Here is a 23293-nt window from a genome sequence, read left to right as displayed (position 1 = left end):
TTGTTAACAAACGCTGAAAGGAGACTTAAGGTGACTGAAGTACTATTGTGTGAGGACACTTAGTGCTATTACAGACTGTCTGTAATGTGTGTCTTGGAATATAAAAGTCCCTTCAAGACAACCAGAGAGTACTTGAAATGTGATTTATAATTCTACCATGGAATTTGTAATATCTGGTATATCTGCATATTTCTTTATTGTTCAGGGAACCGGCGTTAATGAATTAAGGCAGGAATAAAACAGTTTTGAATATGAAAAAAGAAATATTTGTAGAGGTCATTTTATTCAACATGTATCTAATTTACAGTATTTGCAAAAACAAGTAAAATTCCACATTTCCATGTCCAGTTCAGTAGAGGAAGGAAAGACACTAGAATGTGAAAGTTTTGTGACAAACTTTCTTTGCTAACTCAGATCCTGTAGAACTAGTGAGTATTTTGGGAATGGGAAGAAGAACATACAATGTTTGCATGGTACCAACACAAACATGATTATTTTAATAAGAATTAATAATATAGACAGCACATGTGATTACATAGGACATGTCTTGCTGCACTAACTTTCTGTTTACTTTTGATTAAATCTTTGCATGAAACTTACAACATATCCATGTAAATTATGTGAAAATATATCTTGATTTTAAAAAAATTGTAACAGTGAATGCAGAAGAAGCAAAGCTGTAATCAAAGAACAACATGCTTTTGAATACCTGTTCATCAGAATTTATGTTTTTTTTCCATTCTTAATTTAATATGAGCCCACCATTAACAAATGGGCAACAAGCTTATAACTTGCACTCTCTGGGTTACTCAGACAGTGAGAGACAGGCATGCACACCCATCTTTTGATTTAGTGCACAATACTGGCCCGGCAGAAAAACCCACCCCCCTCTTTGTCCCAGCAATTGTCTGTTTTTGTTTTTATTAGGAACAAAAAAAACAGGTTTCAAAGGTTTTCAAAGGGATTTGATTGAACCAAAAGGGAACCAAATGTTACAGTATTTGTATTTTTCATTTTTCCCACTTTTATTTGCATCCCGTGCCCTTCCTGTGCCACACTAATGATTGTTTTTCTTTTTTTTTCATGCACTCGGACCGGATGCTTCCCTGTCGCCATGAACAAAAGGTAAGAATACTGTCTGTTCTGGAGTTAAAGGCAGTTAAGGTGCTAGCATATTTACCTCGCCTCTTCTCTCTCACCTCACCATATGGCATAGCGCAAAGCTTCAGTACTGGGAGAAATACAGTCTACTTTCGATACACACCTTAGGAAACAATCTCAAACCATCTCTAATTCAAAATTTGAAACATTGATATCGTCTCCTATTTCCCTCAAACATGGTGGCGTTGATTAATTTCTGATTGCTGTGTCTTTAAATCAGTGTTTGTGCACTAGTGGAAAATGTTTCTGGTTTATAGCATGTATGGACATGGACAGAAATCTTTGGATTTCTCTAGCTAAATGTGATCAAAATGAAAGCTGATGCATCTTATAGGATGGTGAAAGATTTATGTAGTCACAAAAAGGATATATGGCTGTTTATGTAAACATTTAAACCCATATTCTTGAGAATGTACTTTAAGCCGACCAATAATAAATGCCCATATGTGCCCTTTGTCTGCCTTGATTGGTCAAAGCACAAGCCCTTCCAGTCTGTTGTATGCCTACTCTCTGCTTCTCCAGCTAGTCTATGCTCTTTCAATCCCTTCAGCAGCCACATAGACTGAATCTTTCTTAAGCTTTCTGATTTGATCATTTCTGATTTACCATTCCTATCCAATGGTAACACTATTGCCCTCCCTCTTCTTTGTCTTTGCCAACATCCAATTGACTTACCCTCAGCTTTGACTCTTTCTCCCCTCAAGCCATTGCAGGATGTATCGGATCGTGTTCACTGTATGTGCTGAACTTGGGCCATCCCCCTTCAAGCTCCAGTCTCCAGACTTTACAACTAGGGGGGTGCTCTTAGCCCAGTGATGTCTTTAAGGGTACATTATGCTAGCTTTAATGTTTGGAACCAATCTTTAAAAAGCATACAATGTATCTCTGCTGAACCGCAGATGATCAATGTCACTGATTTTGAGAAATCACTTGATATTCTCTACAGTATCACAAAGCCTTCATTTCTTCATTGTAAAAACAGAGAAATTGAGCAGCATTTCCTCTTCTGCTCATTTACCTTAAGTAGACTTAATTCAGATTTTAACAAATCGTTAACCTAAGTTTAAAAATTCCATCTTGTTCATTCCGCAGTGTTTTCTGCAACAGTGTCTTTGATGGCATTCATTGTTCATGTATTTTTCAAATCGCTCTTCATTACAGTCTTTTAACAAGTTCTCCTCTCCAGCTGCTAGCGTTGATGCTGCGTCATAGCACCTTCTGACACTGCTCTTGCCTTTTTTGCTTTTTTGTGATCCATGCTATCCTCCTCTCTTACCCTGTGACATTTGTCCTTAAACAACATCTTAGGGAAGTGTCTCATTTTTTAATTACATGCGGGCTTAAACGTTTAATTCATATGGTCCAAAAGGACATAGTTTCCCCCATTATCGTCAGGGCCTGTCTTTCCCAGCAGGACATGGCCACCTGGCAATGGATGTGTGCACCTTTCGGCTCTGTGCCTTTCAGCCTGTGTGGCACACCCAGGTGTCTTTTGTTGTAGCGTTTGTCGGTTTTTGTTTTTATTCATTTTCAAAGGAATTACATAAACAGACACAGCAACATAATTCTGCAATATTTGCCAGCATTTTTTCGTTTTCCTTGCTCTCAGTTTGTGTTCCACACAGGCATGCTTTGCCCTAAGTCTCATTAATGATTATTATTTATTATTATTTTTTTTTCCCATGAGCTTGAACCGGACGATTCCCCACGGTAAAAATACAAAGCATGTTTGAGATTTTCCTTTATTTTTGTTAACAAAACATTTCTTATCACAAATGTCCAAGGCCGTGCTATAATTTATTATACCTGGCACACAGCAGTATATTCTGGAGTGCTTTTCTTTTCTAGACCTCGGTCTCAGTATAGCGCAGTGTGCTGAATGCAGTTTGACAAAGATATTTAGCATGAAACTATATTCCAGCTAAGCCCTTAACTACGAATGACAGAACTTAAGCAAATGCAACCATCTTACACATTTTTCATTTGTTTCAAGAAAGTGCTGAACCCATCATGTTTAAGGAACACAACACCTGCTAAAATCCATTGCTGAGAGTTAAGAATGCAGTGCATTGTGGTTATCTTGAGTACAGTGCATAGTGTTTTGACTGGAAGTTCTTAAGGAAAAAGAGGATAACAACAATAACAACATTAATAATAATAATAATAATATAGATGAAGAAAAGGAAGAAGGAGAAGAAGAATGAAGAAGTTAGGATAGTATAGTTAAGTTAGGATAGTTTTTGAATTGGGAATATTTTCATCTTTAATGTGTTATGGAAATTAGATCAATAATAATGCAGTAAATTAACAGAGGGGGAAAACAAATAATATGCACATTGAAGTAACCATATGAATACATTAAAACTACACAAGATAATTCTTAAATATCTGCCATATCTACTTATTTCTTATTCTGTTTTTTGTTTGTTTGTTTTTCATTGTTCAGTAACTCTTTGGGGAACAATGTCCACAGCTTTTCATTATTTCTCATTATTTGTCAATACATTGCCGGGGTTTATTCCTTTATTTCTACCAGAGCTGCACCTTCAGTAACGTTAGTGATGCGTGAATCCCTTCTTCCTTGGTCCAATCGTGGTCCAAATCTTATTTTCCAGACTATTTGTTGTCTTACTTCTGATTATTAAACCATACATATTATTAGCAAGACTAATAATTGTTTGCACTTTCATACAGACCCAGTCTGTGATCCCCAGTGAAGATTATCTGCAATATCTACATATCTACAATTTTGGCAAAAATATTTTCATAGTTTAGATACGCTGGTAAGAAGGTTCTAAAAAGCGCTGTCGCAGTTAGGCGCTTGCAGGTAGATAACCGGTCAACAATATTCGTCGACATACGCTTCTGTGATTTTGTAGGAGCACAGATATTAACGTTAATAGCTTTCAAACTTGAAGAGCGAGTAAATATCAAAAGAATTTAATATTGTCGAATAAATGCCTTCCTGTTGACTTCGATAAAAAAAAAAAACTTTCATGTGTAAGTGGGAAGACTAACCTATGCATTTGCCTTGGAAGTTAATTAAAGCCAATTAATTAAATAAGCTATTTTAAAAAGTAGTAGGTAGTTCTCGGAAGCTGACACTGGACCACAGCTTGCTCCGTCTGCACTGAATGAAGAGGCACACGGTTTGTTTCTTCGTCCACTTCTAGGGACGACGCCACAGCCAATCAATACACTCAAATGCACGCACGCAGCTGCACAGTGCGCTTAGTCAAGACTAGCACAGCCAATCACATTGCAGGCTCATCAAACTATGTTAATGAATAACCAATCACAGTATAGACTGCTCAAACTATATTAGCCGGCTTATTCCCACCAGGAACAATTTTTGAGCGGTTGGCAAGAGGACGCTGTTTGCTGTCTATATAAGGCAAATGATGACAAAATAAAGGAATCATACTAAAATTTAAAGTGCCTGCTTCATTGAAGGAAATCGACACAATGCATCGTGGGATTTTACACTGAACATTTTATTTTTAACTACGGTTGTAGCCAGATAGTCTAGCAAGCTTGCATTTTTAAGATTAGCTAAATTAGCGAATCTTAGCTAGTCTACCTTACATGGTAACCATACTTTTTAACGTTTACTTCAAAGAAGAACGACAGAACAGAAGAAAATCTTTTTGTGTTTTAAGTAAAGGGGTGAGCACTTTTTAAAGACAAACCAAGAAACTAGAAGAAACCGAAATATCGACCACGATGGAATCAGGCGGCAAGGTAATGGCTATAACACCTAGCTTTCTACGTTAGGTTATCTACTTGTTATAGTCTAATATTGAGCAAGGTAACGTTATGATGCATTAGCTTGTTAGTGTCTTGCTGAATTCACGGGATCAAAATAAGCGTTAATAATATGCTGATGGTTTTCTAGGGAAATGGTCTAGGTCTCCAGTTCTTTTCACTTGTCGGGATGTTCATACAGTAACACAGTGTACACTCACCGCTAGGTAGTGGCGACATAGCAAAATTGATAGTCGTGAACATAGATTAAAACTCTAAACTTGGCAAAATTGTTTGACAGTAGTTTGTTGCATAGCTAATGTTACATCCGTTTAATGCAGGCGCTAGATGGGACGTCCGGTCATATTCAGTGGAACTTACAGAGCTCCGTATTCAGCTGTGGTTGACTCAGCGGTAGTGTATACGTGCGCTGTCACCAGTGTGCACAATTACTGATGGAGGGCTAAGTATTACCTTGCGTCTTGTAAAGTTGAAGATGGTGGGCAGGCGGTGCTATTTTTTCTATACTGAAGTGGATGCTTGGCTTTCTAAATGCTGGAAATGTCTAACGTAAAGTAACTATTGCACACTGCATCTTCATAAGTGTTCACTTAGTTAGCAGACGTCTTTAGTGTGTATTGCATCATTCACGTTAAGCACCATGTACCTCCAGTGCACAGTTGTAAGTGTTTCTGGTGGGATCGGGGAAAAGTGATTTCTCAAAGGTACAACCGCTGATGTTCAAAATTGAAATTGACACCGCAGCATGGACCTAGAACTAACAGCAATTTAGTGACGTTTTCAGGTGCCTACTTGATTGGCGTGGGCTACGTAACTAATATATATTTTGAGTACTCATTTGGAAATACTCAAGTCATTCTGCCCCTCGAGGCTCCTTCTTCGCCGTTGACAACTTATTTTGGACGCAAGGGTTTTTCATTGAAGCGGCAGATTTTCAGGGAAAACAAGTGAACCTATTTCTTAGTAGTCCCTTGCCGATTTCTTCATGCTCACCTTCACTTGAACACAAAAGATGACGAATTTTCATGTCACTATGCTAACGGGGTTATCCTGGCTCGAAAAACACGGTGCTCCCAGTATTGTAGTAGTCTACGACTTTTCTATAGTGCTGTGACATACAGAGTAAGTGTTTTGTCTGTTGACACAGAGTGGAAAATCGCGCTGTTACCGCAGCGTCCTGTTAAAAATAGTGTTTAATTCTCGTCACACCTTAGTCTGTCCCTTGTGGTTTGTTTTGTGCTAGTTTGACTCGAACGGTGTTTGTGTGTGTGTATGTGACGGAGAGTGATGAAAACGGGTGAGCATCAAACATTGGTGTGCAGCTTTGTTTTTACTGGGGGCAAAGAACCCTTGCTGTTTAATTGCGGGTCAGGCAAGGCCATTTGCTGAAGAGGATGTGAAGAGTCATATTACCATTTAGAAGGTGGTTGCACAGGGAGAGCGCTGGGGAATATGCTGTCGCTCAGTGACACTGTCCCAGCGGATCAAAGCTTTGACCTCGTTCGGTCTAGAATCCGTGGTCAGACGCGACGGGAATCATTCGAGTTTATAAGCATGAGGGAGATTACAAGTTGCAGTGAGGAACTTTATTGAGGTTATTGAATAGGTTGAATAGGTTTTCAGACGTTGAACTGTCCCCAATTACCTGTGTGCGTGCGTGCGTGCATGCATTCAGGCGCGTGCATGTATGCTGGTGACGCGGCACTTTCGGTTGTGTACGGAAGAACATGTACACAAAACAGCAGTATGATAACTTATAATAGTTATTAATGCGGGGTTGGTAGAGTTCAGCTATAATGCAAGGATTACACTGGGTCTCAAGATTATTTTTTCCCCACTGATTAGGAATATGTAGACATTAGAATGCAAGTTGTACTAGAGCATAGCCATATGAGTAGGTATGGCCTCCTATTTGTGTGCTGAACATAGGACAGTTGGGACCAGTAGCTGTTCTTATGGATGCCTCTTGATTGGATGCTGTTTCAAATCCAGCGTAAAAGCTCTAAATCCTGCTCATTAATTTCGCCACAGTAGTTGCACCTTGCTCATTAGTACGGTAACTTTAATTTCTATGATTTGACGCCATGTGTCAGTCTGAGGCGTTTGTTGAAATGCCAAACCTCTTATTACAAAGACCTTTTTCTATCCTCGAAACGTTTGAGGCTCAGAAAACAGATTATAGGTATTAGTTTGAGATTTGAGGGGACAAAGATTGGATTTGAATATTTTATTTATTTATTTTATTATTTATGGGAAGGGGAGACAAGTAGTGATGGTTGAGTGTACATTATGACCGAGGTTTTAAACATTAGGGTGCATAATCGTAGTTAATATAGTTTAGAGGGTAAACAAATTTACGTTGGAGCAGAATTTCTGAATTAGGCTGGAAACCAATGTTATGGGAAACGCCTTATCAGCACGCCTTATCAGTTGCGTCCTTGTTCTTAGTTTATATTCATTTGCAAAATCATTATATAAAATACTGTACACTTTTTTCTACACTGATGTGGACAGTTGGTTACAGAAGTCTGTCTATATCTAAATCTAAACATGTATTGGGTGCTCTGATACTATTGTGTTGCTTATTATACTTACTGTATGCACTTGTACGTTGCTTTGGATAAAAGCATCTGCTAAATAAATAAATGTAAATGTATTAGTTGAAGCAGGAAGTGGTAATTGTTTAGTTGCTCTCAGCATTTGAAGGTATGGGAAGTTAAACTACGTGGATGTAGAAAACTAGATTGTTGGTTAAGTGGGCAGTGGGGCCCAAAAATGTTCAAACAATTGTTGCATAATTCCATGAGAAGTAGCTGAATTGGATGGGCATCACTGCGCCTTGTGTATTTGGCATTCATTGTAACTGGCAGTCTGTGCTAATGTGGTCTAATGAGTCATGAGGAAGTAAAATGGTCATTATTTCCCAGAGATTATGCTGAACTTGACTGTTTCTGACATCATTTAAGTTTGAATCAATATCTTTAAGCAATAATAGAAAAAAATCTTCATGTTTCATTGTTATATGCAGCCTGTGGAAGGTCAAAAGAGGCAAACACTGCAGCAGAACAACATTTTGGAATCCGTTTGTGAATTAAACCAAAAAGAGTAGGGTGGTTTTCCATCATAGTCATCAAGCTTTTTAGAGTGTCATGGCATCATGGGTACAAATTGCTCAAGTTCTTTAAGAATACTGTACTATACTTTCTGGTGGAGTGCTTTAGCAATAGTGGGTTCTTTGTTCTCTCGTCTTTCTTCCTGAATATTACACATGTGATGGTTAGATAGACTTGTCCAGAGTGACCGGTCATCTCTCACTTCAAGAAAATTAAAGAATCATCCTGCACAGAGCCAGCCGGGGGTGTTTTGTATGTCTGTGTGTGTCTGTGTGTGTGGGGAAGAGAGGAGGCGGGGGTCGATATGATTGTGCATGAAATAACAGGAAAGGGTAGGGCTGGTCAGCCATTTGTGCGGCTGTAGTCACAATCCAAACGGATATCCATGTAGTTCCTGGAGTCCGGGCTGACCAGGCCCCGTGTTGCTGTAGTGCTGAGCAGTTCCTCCATGTTCACATGGCAGTTGGGCAGTGCCAGGCCGTGCGCGTGTCCACCCCTTACTGCTCGGCTGTAATTGTGCCCGGCCAGAACCGGCGGTGTCCAGTTTCCCTGTGAAACCCAAGGCCGGAGACGTGACTCTGCCAGCGTGGCACACAGGAGCGGGAGGTGTGGTTTGGTTCCGGGTCATGGAGGATGAATTCTTGCTGGCTCTCCAACGGTTGCGTTGGTGTGGATTCTGGTGCTTCTCACCTAAATGCAACATTTCCTCCTCGCTCCATGTCAGACTTTCCCATATTAAGTTAAGTTTGTCATGGGTCTAGTGCTTGGCAGCTCCATAGCTTGGTTCTGCCAGCCATTTGGCTGGAGCCAGAAGGCCACACTGACCCAGAGAAATGCTCCCCTTTGACCACCCCCAGAGTGGACCACAGCTTTTGCATGTTCGACATCAGAGTCAACAAGAGTCATGACGTTCTCTGAGGGGCCAGGCAGTGTGGGGTATTAAATGGTTTTTATGGGACAGATGCTAACAAGTGATACAGTGATGTGATTATTCTCCCCTAACAGCCTAAAATATTTAATGTTTCTGCAGCAAGCCAGGATTTGATGAAATGGAAATACGGCAGTAATTGCTGCTAATTACTTTTTTATTGTGGATTTCAGTGTATTTACACACTTTCAATGGACTTCATTCCCCTCATCATATCATTTTGAGAGGGGGGCTCTTTGACATCACAGCCAAAGACCTTTTATCACTGTGTTTTCCAGTTGATCAAAGGTTTTCTGTAAGGCTGTGTTGGAGGATCCCTCAGTAATTAAACTGGGCAGTAATTGAATCAGTTGGAATGTTTGCACAAATGCTAGGATATCCTCATAATTGAATATTTGTGGGGCCTGTGTGATTTATGTAGTGTTTCTATTATTTTTTAAAATGAGTAATTTGGGACATGTTTAAAGGGCATTTAAAGCTGAAAAATGACCCTTCAATCACAGTACAGTGGCCATTTCAAAGTGCAGATATAATTGATGGTTGTGAAAGTTTTTTTTTTTTTTTTTTTTTTTCTCTATAGATTCAGTAGGTTATCATCCTCCATTTATTTACCCAAGATAACACTCCTTCTCTGCCCTTCTCTCATGGATGCTGAACACCTGTGTGGTCCAGGTAACCGTGTGTAAATGCAGGGAGGTCATTGACGCATGTGTGAGGGGAGGTTTTACAGTATTGGTAGGAAGTGGCCCGTTTAAGAGTGGGCTAACAGAGCAAACCAGCCTCTTTAAACTGCAACAACCAGGCCAATAAACCCACAGAGCACATGGCTGAAGAGACCCCATAAACAGGGAGATGACTGGATCCTGCTGTTGCACAAAAAGAATCGTATTGCACAGTGAACACTCTCCCATTCCCCCCCACTGTGTTTGTACGTGTGTGTGTGTGTGTTTTTGTACACAGGACATGTATAGGAATCAGTGATCAGTGGTTAGTGTATGAGAATGAATGGTGCGTGTGTGTGCTGGTGGTGATGGCCTGAGGGACCAGTGGACTCTTTCTTCATAGTATGTGGGGGAAAGGTAAAGTTAAAGGTCACAGTAAACCCTTTCAAGGCTGAACACACATGTCCCAGTCACCGTGCCTTGCAAGACTGTGTGTGTGTGTGTGTGTGTGTGTGTGTGTGTCTCGCCCCCTTTCGAAATCTCAGCTGTTCTCAGAGTTCAGCAGATGCCTCTTCATGTTTGCACCCTCCTTGGACAATGTAGCCTCCCTAGATGAGAAGGACACAGATTTTGGAACATATGAAACATGAAATGTTAAAACAGGAAAGGGCGTAAGTGTTAGTGGATGTAACTCCTAGTTTAAAGCTATATGCATGGCCCCCATGACAATATAACTGTGTCACTGGTACAGCCTCTTGACCTGAAACCCACCATATACTAGATTTATGTTGCTTAAAGAACATAGTACTTTCAGAGCAGCTGTTTAGAAAACTACTGCTACTGTTAGAATGGCTAGTAAAGCCATGGGGGTCCTCTAACAGTCCTGTTCCCCAGGGGCTAGGTTCTGTGCGGTTCACTTCCTGTTCTGGAGCTGGTTAAACAGCTCTACTGTGGACTCAATGACCCTGGCCACTCGATCTGCAGCTGCCATGATTGGCTGATACAGTGCAGTGGGTGGGGTGTAGCCTTTACGCTAACTCCCTCACCAGCAAGCTGTCACTTAAAACTAAAATTCAGGCCTCCCTGTTGACACCCCCCTGTGCAGCCAGAATTCCAGTACCATGAGCACAATGCCTCCCACATGGAAAATATACATCGGATCTGCTTACAGTTTTTGGAACCAGCTTCAGGCAGTAGAACTTTGATTGCACTGCTTCAGAATGGGCTATAAGTAGTATTTGTGGTCCGCAAGGTTTCAGCCCTCAGATTCTTCTTTGGTTTGTGTTGTTTTCACAGACAAAACACAAAGAAAATTTGAATTTAAATAAAACCTTAAAAAGGTGATGGATTTTAATGCAACATATTCTCTTTGTTTAGTAGGCTCCTCTTATGCGGGCCAAATGACACACTGTAGCTCATAGTTCAGCTGGGTATTAAAGACATTAAGGTATAGTTCTGTTCAAGAGTAGGCCTATATCACCTTCTACACTGGGATTTGAAACTTCAACCCTCTGGTTGGCCTTAAATACATACCTGAAATATAAGGCGTGTTGGCCTGTGAGACTACCTTCAACAAGAATTCAGAGAATGGGTCACTTTTGTGCCTGCAGGCTCTGCAACAGCAGTTTAAAACTCAGCAATGCTGAAACCAGCTGGTATTTTAATGCAACAGAGTACTTCATACTACATCATCTCATTTGTCATATCCATTTGCCCTGATACAGGGCTGAGGAGCATTGTGACTATTTATTGAATATTCACATAATGGGGTTACAAGCATTAATAAGTGTCGTCTTGAAGAGATGTGAAGAAACTGGATGTAATGATGGAAGTAGGGATCCTATAGTGGGTAGGAGGTGTCTTATCTCTCTACAGCAAAATCATGCATCCATACACACACACACATGCACGCACGCACATACACACGCACATAGCACTGTGCACCTGTGTTGCCCACCCCCCTGCACGTGGTCATGCTCCCAGGCAAAGACAACCTGGAAGTGTGACCGTGGAGATACCTGTGTCGCCGGCCACATGCAGGACGCAGGATGGGACCAGATTAACACGCACCTCTATTAAAAGTGCGCTGATGTAAGACTGGGCTTGGAGGGATCAGGCTGAGGAGACCGCCAGCTCTCCTTCCTGAGGGTAAACGTTAGCCGTGGCACGTACCCGTGTCCCCTGGCTCGTCAGCACACAGACAGGACAAGCTCTGCTCAAATATTCTGTTCAAACAACCAGACGCGGCTTTTCCACCCGCGCATGTAGGAATCTCGGCCTGGACCAAGAACAATGCCCTGAGCGTTCCTGCTCTCAATTCACATTAGGATCAGTTGTCCTTTTGATTTGACCATAACCCCAACTCGCTGTTGAGTATTAACCGGTGCAGAAGCAAGTCAGCTCTCAGCTCTGTTAGTCATATGTGCACATCATTAGTGGGGTGAAGTTGGAATGCTCTGCATCTGATCAGTCTACCACATAATTATGAACATCCTTAAATGTTACTATCACAAGATGTGCACTGAATTAAAGCTATGTTGACTGTAAAAAAAAAAGATGTTAAAAAGAATCTGCAAAGTGTCTCCTAGATGTGTCAGCTTTGTAGGTACAGTACCTTCATAACTAAACTCCAAAATCAGGTCAGATATGGGGTTAGCAGCCTGTGTCTCTCTCTCTCAGATAATTCTGATATCGGCCTTAGAGATTGATGAGCTCAAGGATTAGATGATGAGAGAGAGGAGAAATGTGGGAATGTTACATTACATTACATTCATTTAGCAGACTCTCTTATCCAGGGTACTTCCAGCAGAAGTAAACAGAAGTGTATCCATCCAAGTTAAATGAGCAACAGTGTCAGACCAGGCTAACGGCACTCCCAGACCAGTGAGTGTGACCACAACACCACTGATACACTACCACAAATTAACTTGTGCTAATCTGAAACTAGACAGCCTAGAAAATTAAGGGAAGTTGAGTGCACACACTATCATATGTCACACTGTCACTAGATCACAATATCCATAACAGGAACATGAATGGGCTTTGGGGAAACTGAAACTTGCACAACTCCGCTAGCAAAGTTTATTCCAATTGTTAATTGTCATATTTTGTGTCTGTACTGCTAAAGTGACCCAGGGCAGAGTCTATAGGTTGGTCTAAGCACAGAGAGCATTGCACTGCTTCAAGCTCACCTCCCCACAACAGCACCCACACTGGCACAGAAGCTCTTCAGTACAATAGATGTAATCTTCTAAGTACTCTAGCCCTGCAGAACAATGCTGAATATGCCCTGTCACGGCGAATCCTGGTTATTGCTGGAGAACGACTCCAGACTCAAATCCAGGTCTGCCTGAGCTCAGAACAAGCACCTTAACAGTCTACATCAGTTGGGAGGCTGTACTGAATTGATCTGCAACAATGAGACATATAAATTCATTCAGTGACATGCTATATTAAAATTGGGATGATTGGATTTCGGGGAGAGAGTCTCATGGTGACAGTGGGAGGATACGGAAGGCACCAGTATCTGTAAAAACCTGAAAGGCAAAAGAAGCTCCACTTGGTAAGAAGGGAATGGTAAACACTAGTACGGTTGCCAGTGGCCCAAGCAGTCCCACGGGTTCCTTGGAAACAGGGATTTCAGCAGCGGAGCTAAGAACAGTGTTGCCAAATTAGGGGTCTGGCGACTTAGGAAAGTTACGTAAAGGCTGTGGATTGAAACAAAAATAAACAACTGTACGTCAAGCGTTGAGAGAGCGTGCTCCCTACCCATGTGCATGCTCCCCTAACAAGATTACCCTTAACAGACCACATGGGTTTAGCTCATTCAGTTTAAACTCAGTGACTTATCAATGGTCACTTTCTGAGTCAACACAGTGTTAGTGTTAGATTGGCACAGGTGAATGGAGATTTCTGTGTTATGCGATGTTATGGCTATGCACAGGTTCTGACAGTAGCTAAAGACAGCAGATAAGGGCAAAGAAAAGTGAAGTTTACTGGGGTCTTCTATGCTATGACTTATTTGCTCAGCAGGTGCAGAAATATAATTTGATACTTTCATGAAAAATTTCCATATTGCTCATTTGCACAGGTGGATGTTTACTGGGGTGGCAGTGCAGCATAGTGTACCAGCATACAATACTTTAACCATCATGCAGGACAAACTACCACCAAATGACTTCAGTGACAAGACCTCTTCTAAGCTTGAGTTGGCTTCAAAGAAATTTTGTGCAAAAAACGTCAAAGCTGTATCTGTTTATTAAACTGATTTGCTTTCTTTTTTGTCACCTCTATGCAGCAAGTGACGGTCCAGCTGATGCTGGCGGTGGGAGCTGCTGTGATTGGCTCACTGCAGTTTGGCTATAACACGGGAGTCATCAACGCCCCCCAGAAGGTGAGTGCCTGCAGAACGTGTCCTAGGACAGGACGGGGGCTAGATTTATCCCCTCTTGGACCCTGTTCAAACTGCACTCTTCAGTACATCTTGTCACACTAAAGAAGTTACGATGTTCCTGTGCTTTGAGTGGCTAATTTTAGAAAAGTGCGTCTTTCCCAGACACTCCAGGAGAAGGCCCAGTAGTTCATGCTGAAAGCCTGCTGTCTGAGCCAAGAAAGGATCAGCACAAAATGTACCACTGCAGCCTGGGAGTCAGGTGCAGTGTCAAATCTGATACCTTGGGTGCTGAAGATTTGTGATGAGCATTCATGTGTAGCATCTGAATTCTCGTAAAACAGTTTTTTTTTTTTTTTTGTGCAGAATCAGTTCATCAACCAAGCAATATTCCCTGCAGTGAAATATAGTCCTTGAGAGGACACTTGCCTTTGATTACAGTAAATGAACAAATGATTACTACCTTTAAGGATTATGTTGCTGCCAGTTACCTCATAACTCAGTATGCCTCCAGTCAGTTTCCCTTGTACACCTTGTTTGCAAGCAAAAGGAAACAGAACGGTTTGCTTCTCACACAAGCCCCAAACCCTGTGGCATTTCAGTAATGGTAGCTGCAGTTACAGTACTGTGTGCACCAGGACTGTGTAGCGGAAGAAATTAGGGGATGGGTCTGTGCATCGGTCCACGTGGTAGGTTGCTGAGCAGTGCAACAGAAATCAAACCTTCAACGTCACTGCTTCAGAAAGTTGCTAGATGACTGCAGAGGTGTGGTGTGGACGATTATATGATGATGTCTTTTTTTAAAACACCGGGAATGTTGTCAGTTGATGTGGAAACCCCTGTTAGCAGCAGTACTGATTTTCATGTTATATAGAAGCTTGACACAACTAATGCTGAAATTACATTTCATTACATGTGTTTAGCAGATGCTCTTATCCAGAGCAACTTCCAACACAATAGAACATAAGTGTATCCATTCAAGTTTAATAAGCAACAGTTAGGCCAGGCTAACAACACTCCCAAACCAGTGAATGTGAGCATAACACCATTCATGTCCTACCATAACCCAAAACTAAGGGGGGGCTATTGCAGGTTATCAGTGGTTTTACTGATTTTAACAAATCAGTGTTTTGATCGTGGGAGCAAAGTATTTTGGTTGACATACATCAGTCAATGATTGGCAGTATACTGCTCCACCCATTTAGGAGTTTCCCGAAGTCTCAGTCAGCCATCACTGCCAAAATGTTTAACCAGACTGCAGCTTGCCAGAGCATTTCAATGAATGTTCCCTCAGCGGTTGTGTTGTGGTCAGCTTTAGCATGCTAAGCTGTGGGGGTGACTTCCGTCCCTCTATCTGGTTTAATCACCGAGCGCTCTTTCGGCAGGGGGTTTCCAGGCTGACACCATCTTGTGCACAGGGTCACTTTGTCACTCAGACGAGACACCTAAAGATCACCTGTGATTCCTGTAAAGTACTCAGCTCAAGTGTCACCTGGTCGCAGCTTCATTCAAGGCAAAGCGTTCAACTGTTTACTGATAAGCTTTTATTTATTTATTTATTGTATTCATTTGACTTATGCATTTGCAGGGGACAGCGTACAATTAAAACATTCCTGATATGTCATGCTGTGCTATGCCCTGTTTAGCCACAGGCTGGTTTTCCTTTCCGAAGTCAATGAAAACATTGCACAAATGTCAAAACGTTACCCTACAAAAGAGAACAGACAGAGCAGGAAAAATATAAATGAGAAAGTAAAGCTAAGGATGCCCTAGTTCATACTTCCATCCTCGGGAGTCTTGTCTAAACAGCTGTGGAGCTTCCTCAGTCAGCAGGGGTTCCTCTGACAGGAGTGGATTCATTAAACCAGGTGTGTTCCAATATCATTGTCACAAGGTCACCTCCTCAAAGCCCTCATTGTCTGTACGACAGTCACAGCTGTGTCCTGAGTCCCGCCGGTCACAAGCTCGGCTGTGACTCCAGCAGCAGACGTCTGACATTGGCCTCCTTAATCTGGCGTGGATTATTATCATGCTTAATATTCCTCTGCATGGCATACGGTCACAAGTTGCCCTTGTGCTGCTGACCGGGTGTAGGACAGGGCGACACACGGCATTTGCAGGGTATTGTGCCAATTTCAAGGTAATGTTAATGACATCCTGCATGTAGACCGTTGTGCTACATGCAGCAGCCTAGGTGTGTGAGTGAGTAAGTGGAGACAGTGGAGAGGTTATAGCATGATGAAGCGACAGTATGAGGACGGGAGGTGGGGAGGACACCTGACTCACGCCAAGTAAACAGAGGCAGCTGATTAGATTACTGCCATCAAGGGCTCTGAAACAAGGCCAGCTCAGTCTGCCCCTGCTGCCCACTAGTGGTAACTACATGCAAGGCCTGTAGGCACAAATTTGCAACTGCAATGTGCTTTGCTCTTAAATTCAGTCGAAATTTTTTTTTATGAACACAACATTAGTTTGAAGGGGATTTCCCGAAATGATGTAAAAAAACAAGCATCCTAAGATTTGCATGAAAGACAGGCCAGAAAATTTCAGGTCAAAGTACATTGTGGTTGTTTTGAGTTTGAGGCTTAGACCAAGCAAGCCAGTGTTGTTTTCCACCACATCCACAGCCAGGCAAGCTGGGTAATTAAGAAGGTGCCCAATGCATGTTTATTTTATGGATTACAGTGAGATAAGAACCTGCGTTGTGTAACAGCAGCTGCTACAGAACGCTAATTCACTGAAGAAATAAACCTGCTTTCAGCTGTCAACAGGCAACCGGCCACTGTTGTGGCCTCTAAATAACACAGGGACAAAACATCAGAAACCCAACTGAAATGTAGTCTGAGGCTAGCCTTTTGTCTTTTCTTTATGCTTCTTCTGTTTAGATTTAGTAAGGATCAGTTTGAGCTGGTTCTGTTTGTGAATGGAAAATTAAGATGTTATTTAGAATGTTATAAATCAGTGTGTGAATGAAACTCGTGTGTGTCATACCGGTCCACCCCTGACATTTTGATGAGGGGTGACCGGAGCATTCATGGGGGTTAGAAAAGCACACCATACACACCATACTGGGGGGATGTCATCAGCCTTAGGAAGTATGTGACCTGTCAGTGTAGTTGGCCAGGACAGACTGCTAGCACATTCCATGGAGGCCAGGGGGAGGCTGTGGGTGTAGCCCACGTTGCCTGGCTGCTATCAGTGGCAGGTTTGTTTGTCAACACTGAGTCCTGGAGGAGGAGCTGAACCTAGTGCTCCTGGCACACTTTGCAAGGGAACTCTGCTACCATCTGCAGGCTGAAACACGCTAAGAGCAACGGCTTCGAGTTAAACTGAGCACCTTTCTCGTGATCTGACTCAGTTAATGTTGCAGAAAGCAACATTGCTCATCTGTTGTTGTAGTTAGATGAGGGGTTGGTTGTTGTCTGACCCTGGTCTTGGCTTCCTTCATAGATTATTGAGAAATTCTACAATGAGACATGGTTTGACCGTTACAATGAGCAAATTCCACAAACCTCTCTGACGTCCCTCTGGTCCATCTCGGTCGCCATCTTCTCCGTCGGCGGAATTTTCGGGTCCTTCTCCGTGGGTCTGTTCGTCAACCGCCTCGGAAGGTAAGGCCCTGGAAAAAGTTCCCTGGCTTGTGTGACCCTGTTTCTCAGGCCATGCCTCAAACTCCAGAACATTAGGAACATGACTGTGACACTGATGTCCTATCAGGAGCCAAAATGGCGACTAAACCTGCAAAGCCTTTTGCGATCATAGTGCATAAACGCAGCCCTGGCTGCCCAACTGGCTGTGTTAGTGTTGTTTCTCGGGTTACATTCTGTGACTCAGCAGTGTAGCATATTGGTGAGGAGCAGGACTCGGAACCGAAAGGTTGCTAGTTTGATTCTCCCCTGGGGCATTGTTTTTGCACCCTTGGGCAAGGTACTTACCCCAGAGTAAATATTCAACTGTAGAAATGGGTAACTTGAAAATTGTAACCTATGTAAGTCACTGTATAAGAGCATCTGCTAAATGCCAATAATGTAATGTACTGTAATGTGACTCAAGCACCTTTGGTTGTGCCCTCATCGCTGACTCGTTCTGCAGGAGGAACTCCATGCTCATCGCCAACGTCCTTGCCTTTATCGCCGCCGTGCTCATGGGCTTCTCCAGGCTGGCCGCCTCCTGGGAGATGCTCATCGTCGGCCGCTTCGTGGTAGGCCTGTACTCGGGGCTGTCCACCGGCTTCGTGCCCATGTATGTGGGCGAGATCGCCCCCACCGCCCTGCGGGGGGCTCTGGGCACTCTCCACCAGCTGGGCATCGTCATCGGCATCCTCATGGCACAGGTAAGCAGATGACTCCTTTTGGCCACTGGCTTTTGCATGGCAACCACAGCCCTTTAGTTCCGCTTGTGTTGTCTCATTTCTCACCACATATTTGTCTGTCTGTTGGGTAGACCCCCTTCTCCAGAGTGAGTTATGTAGCGCACTGTGTGATGAGGTCAGCATGCAGCATGATACAGGCCGTGTCTCCCTGCAGGTGTTTGGGTTGGACTCCATCCTGGGGACCCCCACATTGTGGCCCTTCCTGCTGGGGTTCACCTTCATCCCCGCCGTGCTGCAGTGCGCCCTTCTGCCCTTCTGCCCCGAGAGCCCCCGCTTCCTGCTCATCAACCGCAACGAGGAGAACAAGGCCAAGAGCGGTGAGGGCCCCAGAGGCCACTCATACAGTACAAACACACACACATTCAGACACACGCACACAAATACACATACAGTACAGACCCATACACACACAGACACATATAGTACAAAATCAAACGTGCACATTCAGACACACAAATGCACATTCAGACGGATGCACACACGCATGCATACAGTACAGATGTAAACACTCACACATTCAGACAGATGCACACAGACACACATATAGTACAGATACAAACATACATATTCAGCCACATGCATACACTGTAGACATACACTGTACAGATACACACTCGCAAATACACGCAAATTCAGATGCACAAAGAGACACATACAGTATAGAAACAAATGCATACACATTCAGACACACACAAAGTGATGCATACAGCACAGATGTATACACACAAACACACACACACGCATACACCCACATTCAGACACATACTGTACAGACAGACACGTAACCACCCATAGACACAGTCTCACACAGACACACAACACACGCACAGAGGAAAGTGTGTTCCAGAGTGAAAGTGACAGGGTAAGTTGACCGTTCCTGCCTCCCACAGTGCTGAAGAAGCTTCGGGGCGTGACAGATGTGAGCGCAGACATGCAGGAGATGAAGGAGGAGAGCAGGCAGATGATGAGGGAGAAGAAGGTGACCATCCCCGAGCTGTTCCGCTCGCCGCTCTACCGCCAGCCCATCTTCATCGCCATCATACTGCAGCTGTCCCAACAGCTGTCCGGCATCAACGCTGTGAGTGTGCCCGGCCCCACGAGCATGCACGGTCACACACGGTCACGCACGGTCACGCACGGTCACACACGGTCACGCGTGTACAGAAACACCCTCTAAATGGTACTGACCCTGTCCTGCAGGTCTTCTACTACTCCACCCGGATCTTTGAGAAGGCGGGCGTGTCCCAGCCCGTCTACGCCACCATTGGCGCTGGAGTCGTCAACACCGCCTTCACCGTGGTGTCGGTAAGTTGGGGAGATGTGTGTGAGTGTGCGTGTACACTGGATGTTGAGATGTGTGTGTACTCCGGATGGGGAGGTGTGGGCGTGTGGGTGTGCATGCCTGCGAGCATGCTTGTGTGTGTATAACCCAGATTGGGCAGTGTGTTTGTTCACACAGTACACACAGTTGTAGGTCTGTGTGTGTGCATGTGTGTACCCCACATTGGGAGGTGTATGTGTGTGTATCTAACACAGGGGTGTGCACTTGCCAGTAATGTAGTTTGATCTGTAATGAGAGAGGGAAGCTTATTGAGCCCCAGAATGGGCGGAGCTCCCTGCAGAATGGATTTGGACCAATCGTAATCATTTTTATCGAGTTTGAAGGACACAGGAATTTTTTTCTTTGCCTCATTTTTGAACCCTTGTTTAGATAACAGTGACAGTGATAGTGACTGTAACACCCTTCCCCCTCTCCTGCAGCTGTTTGTGGTGGAACGCGCTGGCCGCAGGTCTCTGCACCTCGTCGGCCTCATGGGAATGGCCGGATCCGCTGTCCTGATGACCGTCGCCATGGCGCTGCTGGTATGCGTCTCTGCCATAACCACTCACCCTCGCTGCCGTTACACTCCGCTGCATCCAGACACATGTCTGTCAGTGTTGATGTTCTGAGTAGGATGGCTGACACTGGTTTTTATTATTTATCTGGCAGATGGTTTCATTCACAGTGACTCATAAAGCTGTCATGACAGGTTACGCCATTCTGAATTCATATCGCTGGAATAAGAGCGTAAGAGCACAACAGCTAGTGCCACCATCAATAAGTATCCACATGAAAAACGGTGCAAATTACAACCTTTCTCACTTTACATCGTGAGCAATACTGAAGTCACTACGAGGCTCACCGCACATGGGCAGCGTAACTAGTGATCATGTGATGTGAACATGTGATGACATGTCAGGGTTAGTTTCTGCTTCCTGCTGAAAGCCTTGCGTTTGTTTGCCACAGGACAAGCTGAAGTGGATGTCCTACGTCAGCATCGTGGCCATCTTCAGCTTCGTGGCGTTCTTCGAGATCGGGCCGGGCCCCATCCCCTGGTTCATCGTGGCCGAGCTGTTCAGCCAGGGCCCGCGGCCTGCTGCCTTCGCCGTGGCGGGATTCTCCAACTGGTCCGCTAACTTCATTGTGGGCATGTGCTTCCAGTATGTGGAGGTAAGGAAGCTCGGGAACCGGTGGGCTGGCTTGATTCGGTTCCTGTAAGCACTGTTTGTACAGTAGTTATTCTTGAAGAAGGTGAGAACATGTTTAGAAAATGTTAGCACTGAAAGTTTGATGTAGAGTATTCTGGAGACAGGATACATGAGGATCTGCCTCCAGAACCAAAATTCTTGCTCTCGATTGTATAATTTGCCAGAGAATGTGCGTGTTCGCAAACATGTTGAGCACGTGGCTAAGTTAGCCAGAGAATGTGTGTAGATGTAGAGTACACAAATTGCATGCTGCCCACGTGGCACCTGGTAAAATGGAACGCAAAGTTTTATCGGCTTGCCCATTCGTGCGCCTCGCTCGTGCACTCACGTATCTCCCGTCCTGCCGTCCCCCTTCAGGAACTCTGCGGCCCGTACGTCTTCGTCATCTTCACCGTGCTGCTCATCATCTTCTTCGTTTTCACCTACTTCAAAGTTCCGGAGACCAAGGGCCGCACCTTCGACGAGATCTCCGCCGGGTTCCGCCAGACGGCAGCGGGGACGGCGGTGGAGAAGTACGCCCCCGAGGAGATGAACAGCCTGGGGGCGGACTCCCAGCTCTGAGCCCCGCTCCTGCGCCCCCTACAGGAGCAAACTCGCTCTGATACTACTGATAGACTGACATGCTGGCTGGCTGTCCACATATTCGCGGCATTCATAGAGCAAGGGGTGGGGTGGGGCAGACCCCTGTCCGGGTATCTTCAGTATGTTGGGCTGGGGTTTGGGTTGGGGGTGGGGAGTTTAACACCGAAGCATCTGAGAGAGGAAAAGGGGGTCTTAGACAACCTCCTTTTATACATACGTGTACATGTTTGTTTTTGTTTATGTCTTGCTTTGTTCATCGTCACTTTTCGTCATGCTGATGGGACCTTAGATCAGCGTTAGTCTTCCTTGCCCACGTTCCTTTCCTGCAGCTACAGCAAGTTCCGTTACTTTTCAACGAGAGACGAATCATTCTCTTTTCCTCAGCCTACTGTCAGGCTGTCTCATTTTTTGGTTATACAGTTCAGATACCATACCTACAGTACACCCACCCATTCCATTTGAAGGGGAGTGTCTTTGAAAGGCCAGGCAGTGAAGGGAAGAATAACTCTATCCAGATTATTGCCACGACCCTGGGAGGGATTTCATGCTGAGTGGTGTGTTTGGAGCCATAGTATCTTAACAATTAGGTGGCTAAATGACTTGAGGATTAACTTGACTTAAATCTTGAGGATTTTTAGAGGGGCTGTTTGATACAGCCTTTTTAATTGTTTAAAAAAAACGGTTTTCCTGATAACATCTTGGTTTTGAAAATTATTTTTAAATAAATTTTTAAACACTCTTTTTGCTGACTAGACTGTCTGCATGATATTATTTCTGTGAAAAGAGCAATCAGCAGTAGATTCTAGTTTTGGCAATGGCCTGGAATGAATTGTACCCCTGCAAGATTGCGCTCAGCACAGAAAAGTGCCACTGCTTAGTCAGAGCACTAGATTGACATGTCAGTTGAGTCACCACCAGGGGGCACTCCAGTTGTATAGGAGAAATGGTCAGATGTTCTTTGCCCTATAACTTTCCGTTCTCGGAATACCTCCAAATCTCTCTCGACCGCGGGAAAATTCCTAGAATTCACACATATTGAAGAGGTCTGTTTATTACAGTGATGCTGTATTTGTAAGACAATTTTCATATGTAGCTTTTTTGCCGGTCTGTTCCTGGTATAAATGTGGTCACTTATGATGAAACAGTTTCCATGAAATTAAAGAAAGTAAGTAATTGTTTTTGATGTATATCTGTGGAAGTAGAACCCACCATTTCACTGAAGGTGATTTTTATGTTACTGCCCTAATTCTGTGAACATGGCCACTGTTATGGCCACTGCAGCAATAGCAGATGAATTTTAAAACAAACCCTAAAACCCAGAATGAGAACATGAGGCTCTTGAAGGATCCTCTGCTCTATAGTCCTTTAACCTCAAACACACTTTCAGTTTTGTCATTTGTTCATTTTCAGTTTTAAGTAGCCCATTGGAGGGGGCAAGCAGTGCGGTCAAGCCAGAAATGTCAATTAGGATATTTTTATTGAACATATTAAAAAAATAGTGCTGAGCCAGCAAATCTGCCTATGGGCCATTACAGTGAGCCATTACAGAGGCCGTGTGTCTGTGTGGTATCAGATGTGTGTACATAGGTGTGCCCAGTCCTATGTGCACCTGAACGCCTCCATATAGCAACCAATAATGTAATAACTAACCAGTAACATAGTGACCAACAATGGCTATACTACCTAACTAGAAATGTAATTACATTGTAACTAACAAATAATGTAATGCCCAACCAGTAATTTACTAATGGGTTATAATTGGGTGATGATTGATGATTGACTATAATTAAA

General features: G+C 43.6%; 1 protein-coding gene across 1 annotated transcript; it reads left to right on the top strand.

The window, feature by feature from the left end:
- The first annotated feature begins 4531 nt into the window (after positions 1-4531).
- On the top strand, positions 4532-23293 carry LOC118780513 (solute carrier family 2, facilitated glucose transporter member 1-like). The gene is made up of 10 exons (XM_036533052.1): positions 4532-4902; positions 13927-14022; positions 17470-17630; positions 18112-18352; positions 18546-18708; positions 19282-19469; positions 19592-19696; positions 20153-20254; positions 20679-20882; positions 21278-23293. Exons 1-10 carry the CDS (start codon positions 4885-4887, stop codon positions 21479-21481), a joined length of 1482 nt encoding a protein of 493 aa, XP_036388945.1. The 5' UTR covers positions 4532-4884; the 3' UTR covers positions 21482-23293.

This window comes from Megalops cyprinoides, chromosome 7, assembly GCF_013368585.1.
Source record: "Megalops cyprinoides isolate fMegCyp1 chromosome 7, fMegCyp1.pri, whole genome shotgun sequence".
Taxonomy (NCBI): Eukaryota; Metazoa; Chordata; class Actinopteri; order Elopiformes; family Megalopidae; genus Megalops; species Megalops cyprinoides.
The sequence above is the reverse complement of the archived record's forward strand: the minus strand, read 5'-3'. Positions and strand labels throughout refer to the sequence as shown.

Excerpts from the sequence above, each read along its gene's own strand:
- LOC118780513 (XM_036533052.1), top strand. Across the intron at positions 18,353-18,545 it reads TCGGCATCCTCATGGCACAG|GTGTTTGGGTTGGACTCCAT; the intron begins GTAAGCAGATGA and ends GTCTCCCTGCAG. Across the intron at positions 19,470-19,591 it reads AGCTGTCCGGCATCAACGCT|GTCTTCTACTACTCCACCCG; the intron begins GTGAGTGTGCCC and ends CCTGTCCTGCAG.